The sequence below is a fragment of the Diprion similis genome, chromosome 13 (assembly GCF_021155765.1).
Source record: "Diprion similis isolate iyDipSimi1 chromosome 13, iyDipSimi1.1, whole genome shotgun sequence".
Lineage (NCBI taxonomy): Eukaryota > Metazoa > Arthropoda > Insecta > Hymenoptera > Diprionidae > Diprion > Diprion similis.
In genome coordinates, this window is record NC_060117.1 from 5,314,146 (window position 1) to 5,323,138 (window position 8,993).

Sequence of the window (8,993 nt, forward strand, 5' to 3'; positions counted from 1 at the left end):
CCCTCTTGTTTATCAACTCTCCGCCCCTAATCCCGTGACTGTGACTTTGTTTGGTGTTTATCCCATAACACCTGCTTCCGTGTATAATCCAGCTCACGATGAATGAATTCTCAACAGATAACGTAAACTCGTTAATTAACAATTACAGTATTAACTCTAAAAACTCCAAACTTTTGTTCGGATATTATTGAATATTATTAAACTTGCGACAAGTAACGTTTTCATTCTTGGATTTTAACAATATACTCAAACTGTTCCCCGGAACATCGCTGCGGTTACTGTGTAAATTGATCATTAATTATGAGATAAAAAAAAATATCTCCAAGATTTGATGATTTATTTCAATCTAGGTACACAGCTGGAGTAAAAAGTAAAATGAGGTGGTCCATGTCGTTATTTATTCGACACGCTCTTACGCCCTAATTTTCGATAGTATCCATGGTACGTAATGAGCGACTTTAGTGTAAACCTCCGGCAAGTCTTTGCCAATGCAGTTAGTCCGACCGAATGAAACGATGCCTGAAGCGATCCACCGTTTGTCTCCACTGCTAGTCTTCTCCAAATTCATCAAAGGAGCACCTCCATGACCAATGCAGAAATTATCCGCCGGTGCACCACCAGCGCAGAATTGACCTTTTCTAATGTTTGGAAAGAGGCTTAAACACCGCTCAAAGTCAACCGTTGGAAGCTTGAATTTGAGCTTTTCAGGGTTGTGTTTTCTCTTCGAATCCTTCGTCAAGCCCCAACCAACCACGTAGAACTCGCCCTCGTCAGAAGTCCTTGATTCCAATGGAAGGCAGACTGGCTGAATATACTTGGTGAAAGTCACGTCTCGTGACAGTCTCAGAAGCCCAATATCGTCCCAATGCCCGGGTGACTCCGGCGAAAAGTCCTCGTGAACTATCACCTCCTCGACACTGATTCTCGTCGGATCATCCTTGTTTAAATCGTACTCACCAAGACGAAAGCTGACTTGTTTCAAAGACGTGTTACTTGTCCTCGCACAATAAGCGGTGGTCATCACGTAACGCTTGCTGATCAACACTCCGTTGCATGGTATCGTCACGTGGCCATTGGCTAAAGGTATCGAAAAACCGTTGAATAGTTAGGTAGAAAAATTTCGTGTGACTATATTGGGGGATTTTTATAAAAGGATTTTGAGACACTTTGAAAACGTTCGAGAAAGGGTTCGATGAAGGACGAAAGGTCGCGAAGACATGCGATCATCTGGAATATCGTAATTTTGTTAATGTCACTCACGTATTTTAAGCTCCATCAATGCCAGCCATGGAAACTCGAGTAATTCAGTTTTGGATCCATCGCGTAACGGTCTGCCTAGATCTTTACCGCAATCAATCGGAAGAAGTTCAGCTGACGAAATATCTTTGGTAGTGACATTTTGTGGGCTGACTAAAGAGTATGAGAGAGAGAGAGTCGATGTTCAGTATGGATTTGGCACGGATATTAAATTCGAAATTGGTACAAGTATATATAACGTTACATAATACTAAATAATCTGTCTTTGAGAAAGAAATTTGATCTAGTGTTTCCGAGATGAATACCGAAAAAGTTATTAAGTTAAAAGTAATTAAGTAACTAGATGTAAAAAATATACTCACGCGATTGGACTGCCGAAAATACCTGCAGCAAGAGTGTAAATGCGAGTTTAAGCACAGCGCCGTTGTTGAAACACTGCATCGTTAAGTGGCCAAAACTTTGTGGAACAAGTAGTGAAAAGCTCGATGACAAGTGGGTACAATCTAATTTCAGTGACCAACCATGAGCAGCGGCTCCACCGAAGGTGTGAAGCCTTGTACTCGAAGCAAGCTTTTATATGCAGATTTTATTAGCAATGACGTGCAGATGAAAAACCTGTTTCCTGTGGGGTCATCAACCAGTCAAATGAGTCGCACCGATCGTTCCAACCTCCATCGTAATTTGAACCCGAGTGACAATGTTCATTCGACGTATAACGTAAGAAAGTACCCAACAGTTCACATGATAAATCACAAAATATTATGACCGGTTCCAAAATTGGATTTATTAATAAATTCATCACGGATTTTTATACATGAGTTGTAATGTTCTGCAAATTATTTTGTAAGTTATCACGTGATTGTTTACATGATTAGATTAGGTTTAAAGGAAAAATCAATAAAGAATAACACAGCTTTTCCGGGGCGGATCGAAATCACGTCTGCCTGATCGGTATATGGCATAGTAATACGGTATAAGGATCACCTGAATTTTGGATAGTATAATATTTATTAAAGCTAGAAAGTATTTTCAATCGAGTATCGATTATATTATAAGTGCGCTTTCATAGCTACGCCTAGGCCTTAATTTTTGAGATTATCCACGGTAAGTAATTGGAAACTTTGGTGTAAACATCCGGCATATTTTTTATGCCGCATGGATTGGGACCGAAAGAAACAAGCCCAGAAGCAATCCACCGTGATTTCCCCTCACTGGTCTTTTCCAACTGCATTAAAGGCCCGCTTCCGTTACCGCCGCAGAAATTATCCAGCCTGTAATCTCCAGCGCAAAACTGGTCTTCTCCAAGATTGATCGAGAAATTTTGATAGGTGGTAGAACACTGCGCAAAATCGGCCTTCGGAACCTTGAATTTGAGCTTAATGGGATCACGACCGGAAGTCTTAGTTTTTCCCCAGCCAGCAATGACGTAGGAATCTTTATTAATTTATATCTATCTCGTGTAATTTATTGCACGATTTATTTTGTAAATTCGTTAAAATATATAAGGAATTATATAATTAATTACAAAAGCCCGAATCATCTAATATACTAGATCCAAGCTTTTATAGTTTACGATAGAGTTGATGACATGATTTTTGATCTGGAATACCCCTGATGATTCGTGCTTTCGTAATTTATCATGTGATTCACGACATATTTTATCGATTTTACTAAATTAATACCTAATTATCGGCAACTTGGGATACAAGTACGAGTGTGTGTACTTCAAATTGCCTATAATCAGGATGTATATACCGTGAGTGTCTGCATATCTTCAACAGTTTTTACGCCTAACGCACTGAGAAAAGCAACCGGCATTACTATTTGGAAGAAGCCGGATAGTAATTCCGGTTGCCTTTGTCAGTGCGTCAGGCGCACAGACTGTTCCGTATACACAGAAACGCATGGATACCAATAAATGACTTCTCCAATAATATTTAAAAAAATGAATAATCAAATGTTTCAACTACATTTAAGTAGCAGTATTCCCATGGGACTTGGTACGTTGCACGGTGAACTAAATCTCGTAAATATTTACCTTTTTTGTACTCTATTAAAGCCAGCCACGGAAAGTCCAACAGGCCCGTTTTGCTCCCATCGTCCAATGGCTGGCCCGAATCCTTGCCACAGTCGCGTGGAAGGAGTTCTTCACTCGATGATTGATCATCTGTAGCAACATCTCGTCTGCTGACTGTAGGATTAACAAGAGTTACGTTTAGTTCAACTGGCGAAAATCAGCGACTGATATAAAAGTTGTAAAATCGTTCTGTATAGAGGAAATTTTATGAAAATATCAGTATAATGTATCATTGACTGGATCATTTAACTCGTATATTCATTCATTTAACTGGATACTAGGGTGAACCGAATCCTTCAGTGATCGAACAGTTTTGAACATATAAACTGCTGATATGAACAAATCAAAATCATTTGATATGGTCCTTATGGTGAATTATTTAGAATGTACTCACGTGATTGAACGGCTGATAATGACAGCAGCAGGACAAACAATATGGGCATTAAGAGCATCGAGTTGATATCAAAACATTTCATCTTAGAGGCCGTGAAATTTCTCTGTAAAATAATGAATATTATGAATGAAGAACCAGGAATATGAGGTCTCAAACTCTGAGCTTGAACTTATAGGCATGAGATTGCTAAAAATAAATCAAGATGACCGGTTTACTAAGAAATGTTGTAGATCATTCGAAACCAGTATTCGATTGTTATTATAATCGTTCAGCGAAATGGGATAATCTGCAGATTGCGTTTAATAAACATTAATTTTAAACAGCTACGTAATATTTTGCGCTTTTGTGATCTTTGATGAAAACCTGAATTCTCTGATCATTAATAAAAAACAATAAATTAAACTAACGATCAGTCGAAACCAGTATTTGGTTATTATTATAGCTTTTCACCATAATCGCATAATCTACAATCTGCGAACTTCGTTTAAACATTGTTTTCGACACGTATGTAATATTTTCCGCTTTGGTGACCTTTGATGAGATCCTGAATTCTCTGACCATTACTTAGTGCAAATAATGCCGTAAAAAGTTGTCCACATTTTGAACATACATGTTGTAGAGAAAAAAAAGCGTTCTAAATATGCTGAACTTGCTTTCTGAAGAAAAATAATGTCTAAAGAATTGGAATACACGTAAAAAGTAACGAAAAAAAACGAAACACATCGACTAATTATGTATATCAATTTTATTTAAACAATATTTTTTTATTTATTTTTATAATACAATAAATTCATCATTCATACCATCCAGTAATTATACACACACTCGACATTCATTCCTCACACTTCGTCTAATATTATACCACAAAAATACGGCCATGATTCCAAAATATCGTTTTTACGAGAAATGCCATTTGCCAGTCTTAAAATGGTTGAGCTATTAAAGGTATGTCTTATGTACTTTTCAATTGCGCTTTCTTTGAATCGTTTGGTTTCATTTTCGTTATCTCGTATCAAATGATTTTTATTATCTCTCTCTTTCTCTCACTCTCTCTCTCTCTCTCACACTCTCTTTCTCTCTTACTCTATCTCTCTTCTGTTTAAAACCAATCGCATTTCAAGCAGATTAGTGAATCGACGCTCACTGCTCTCGTTACCTGCTTTGTTAAACGCGTTTATGGTATATAGACTAGATAAAAACTGAATGTACAATTTGAAAATTCAATGTTCACTCGACCGTGATTTTTGTTGTTTTTTTGTTTTTACTTCTTTTTTGTGTCCACTTTCTATTATGTCTTTTTTTCGCTTTCTCATAGATTCAAGCTTGATTGATTCAGCGCCTCCTTTCAACTCATACAATATTACGAAACGAGCTTTTCCTCGTTTTCGCAATCATTTTTACAATAATTTTATATCCATCCGTTTTATAATAGATAAGAATACCGCGACGATTACAGTACATTTTTTTTTTTTAATTTCATATAACAGATGCAAAAGTACATAAGTGGCATAACACACTCAACTCAAAAGACCCGTTGACACCGCGTTATATTTTCGATTTTGATTACTCACGAAAGAAAGAAAATAGAAGAAAGAAGAAAGAAAGAAAAAACAAACAAAAAACAAACGGGATTAAAGTAAACCGTAGTATCTCGGTGAAAAAAGGCATTTCGATAAATTCGAGTTCAGGAATTCAAATCAAACATAACAAGACTTCACGTCAAGTTCCAAGTAATAAGAACTTAGAAATTCATAATCTCGAATTTCCTCGTAACGTTCGACTCTGGGAAAGATTTTTCGAACCACTTTTGAACACGTGATGTAGTTGAAATGAAAATTAAGAATTAAGAAAAAAAAAAAAAAAAAAAAACCCCGACATGACTGCGAACATTATAATATCCTTCGGAATTATTGAAACTTTGTTTTACGATTACTTTTTTTTTTTTTTTTTTTTTTTTTTTTGAAACATATTAAATGGCTGAGTGAGTTGAGCTGAAATAGCCCATAAATGAAAATGATTTTCCTCGGTTAGAGGTGAAACGTTAATTGGATAAAAAAAATTTTGGAAATAATTCAGTTACGGCTATTAGAATCAAAGTTCGTGTCATTCTAACTCTGTGATGATTTTATTTTCGTTTTTTTTTTCTGTAAACGATTATCAGTTACTGATTTTGTATTTTAATCGAGAATGTAAAAAAAAATCAAAAAAACTAATCCACCAATCGCTAATGCCGAAGTCTGAAAGATTTTTCATTTTTCGAATATATTTCGTGTCTTATTGTTGTTAGTATTATTTTCACTTATACGGTGACGTTTACGTCTAGATACTAGTTTTACGACAAGCAAAGGATAACGAAAACTGTTCTTAGCCAGAATTTTAAATTTCCATTCTTCAAATCGGCTAAATACTTTTTTAAATACTTTCAAACCGAATTAAAATTAAGCGGAAAAATTTTTCCTTTGTCCCTTTTGAATATTTTACACAATAAACCGTATCGTGGATTTCGTGAAAGTTTTTTTTTAACCCCCTCCTCAGCTTATAATTCAATCTGAAAAATTATAAAACGTGTACAAAGATTTTAGGTACACAAAAAAAAAAAAAAAAAACACGAAAAAAAATCGAAAAAAAAAAAAAACAAACCGAGATATTTCGCGTTGAAAGCTATTACGTTATTAAAATGGTCACAACGCGACAGATCTCGTCTATATATATATATAAATTTTTATATCCTCATCATATATGTAAAAACGGTAATTTTTTCATTGTATTTCACGAAGAAAATCGATTATATAAGCACCCAAAGAAATTGTTCAACTTAAGGACAAAGAAAAAAAAAAAAAAAAAAAAGAAAGAAAGAAAGAAAATACTTTTCATTCGTTCAAATTTAAGAATTATCAGAAATATTTCCATTACGATATTAATAATATATAGTCATAATATTAATCTTAGTAATGGTAGTAAATAATAATATACTTCGTACTGACAATAAAATTTAATATCCTATGCGCAGACTCTTTTCTTTTTATATCGTATATGTATAATGTCAGATTTACCATTCGTTACATACTTCGTATCACTTAACTGTTAGTATTTTATCAAACTTTATGTTTACGTTCGGATAAAAATAAATATTTCGATTATTACATACAGACGTGTTTTGTTTTTTTTTTTGTTTTTTATTTTATCCTAAAAAAGTATTCGGCAGCTATTTACCTATTACTGCACATTTCCATTTTCTCGTTTCATTTTTTTTTTTTCACTTTATTAATTCATGGGTTTTTCGTTCTTAGAGATTTCGACGTTTTATTGTTGTTTTATTTTTTCTTCTGTTTCTTTTTTTTTTTTCAATATTATTATTATTATTATTCATTCATTCATTCATTCTTTGCCTGGTTGCTTGTTCGTTCTTTGAAATATCTCGTGTATATATTCTGTACGCTTAAGTTTAAACTGAGTGGATTTCATCTTAACAATTGTTATCAACATTATTTATACTTGCTGTTTTTTTTTTTTTTTTGGTATCATCTATTCTTTTATAGATCTAAGAATCGGATTAATAGAAAGACTGGGCTCGTATCCCGTCGTTCATTGTTGAATCATCATTTTGAAAATTTTCTGGACGTATTCGCAGAAATAAACTGAATGTACTTTCGAGTTTTGGTAAAAAAAAAAAAAGTGAAAAAAAAATTTTTTTTCCTTGTTCAATTTGACAATTTTTTCATCCTATTAATAGAATAAAAATCAATTAAACAAGAAAGTAACGTGAGTATAAAAATCCTGATCTTTGAATCGAATGAGGTCTTTCGGAGTGACATTTGGTTTGTGGTGTAAGATTTTGGGGTGAAAAAAAATAATCATTTAAATTTGAAAAATCAAGGAAGATATTGGGATTAATGGTTCTGATAACGGCTAAAAAGTTTTTAATATCACGAGTGAAATTACGAATGAATGTATGAGTGAGAGCAACGCGTACTTTTTCGATTGCGGATGATTAAATGAAATGCTTTTGGAAACGAACTCACAACTTTTGTTTAAGTTTAATTTTTAAGGGTAATTACTGACTGAAGATAGAACAAGATATTGCGAGATATCTAATTAAAACCAACAACACTTGGCATATAATAATTCAAGTATATTGCCTTTGTAAAAATCTGTAGGAAAGAAAGAAACACAAAATTTTATTCCGACTCCGTATGAAAGAAGACAAAAAAAAAAATCAAAAAAATCCTGGAATTCTGGAATTATTTAGGTTTAGAGTTTTCGTAACAACGACACAGAGAACGAAAGTATGGATTATTGAAATATAAAGTATACGAATAATTAATACTAATTTATAATGAGTGATTAAAAATGTCCAATATACAAATACGTTATTGAATTAATGTAATTGCTATATGCATGGATGTATGTCTCTATACTTAAGGTAATCTAATATCATGTGATGCAGGGAAGTGTCATGTCTACGTTTTAAAATATTTTCACAAGAGACGATGCAGCGTGTATTATACATTATATTATTCTTACTCTGTTCTTTATACTTCGCTATCGTAACTTGTGGTTCTAGCTTTCTGGACTTGTATAATTGTATATCAATATTCATCATGAGATAATCGTTTCCTTATTGCAACGCCCTCAAGTCCCATTGTTTACAATTGCAACACTGCGGAACTGAACAAAATTGTTGAAAACTTTTGGTGAATTTTCAATATCTCCTAGACTAATTAATTGCCACTTCTTGTATGTAAATATCAAGAGAAATCATCGAGGGTTCTCTCATTAATTAGGCTAAATCTTGAGATTCGACGGTTCAGTTCATTCTCCAATCCAATACAGTTGCTCTTAAATAATCTATATACATTAATTGGAGGATATCTTTGGGGATCCGGCGTTTAATTTTCTCATCTTTTCTTTCCGGTTAATTTTTCCTTTTTCTTTTTTTTTTTTTTTTTTCTATCTTAATTCATGCTTTTCTTCCCTAAACTCTTTTCATCGTACGCTAAAATGAAAATTGTCTTTTTACTATGAACACACAACGCAAATTTTACGTCTCACCTTTACCGGTACAACTTTCTCCGCGATGATACCTTACCAAAGTTAATATATAGTTAAAACGAAGCGGTTTATTATCAAAGGAAGATTTGATTTTAAGGAGAAAACAAAGTATCGTCACTATCTGCAAACGATTAATAATCATCGTACGAGCAAAGGTGTATAGATTTATTTAAGGCTTGCGACTGCTTGACGGCTTCATTTCAAGATCCACTT

General features: G+C 33.7%; 2 protein-coding genes across 2 annotated transcripts; both read right to left on the bottom strand.

Annotated features, from left to right (window-relative positions):
- Positions 1-390: 390 nt before the first annotated feature.
- LOC124413903 (CLIP domain-containing serine protease B9-like) lies at positions 391-1,729 on the bottom strand. Its single transcript, XM_046894703.1, has 3 exons — positions 1,620-1,729; positions 1,261-1,410; positions 391-1,077 (listed from the first exon to the last, which is right to left on the bottom strand). Exons 1-3 carry the CDS (start codon positions 1,696-1,698, stop codon positions 413-415), a joined length of 894 nt encoding a protein of 297 aa, XP_046750659.1. The 5' UTR covers positions 1,699-1,729; the 3' UTR covers positions 391-412.
- Positions 1,730-2,332: 603 nt separating this feature from the next.
- LOC124413822 (CLIP domain-containing serine protease 2-like) lies at positions 2,333-3,777 on the bottom strand. Its single transcript, XM_046894611.1, has 3 exons — positions 3,729-3,777; positions 3,296-3,448; positions 2,333-2,691 (listed from the first exon to the last, which is right to left on the bottom strand). Exons 1-3 carry the CDS (start codon positions 3,775-3,777, stop codon positions 2,333-2,335), a joined length of 561 nt encoding a protein of 186 aa, XP_046750567.1.
- Between the last annotated feature and the right edge of the window lie 5,216 nt (positions 3,778-8,993).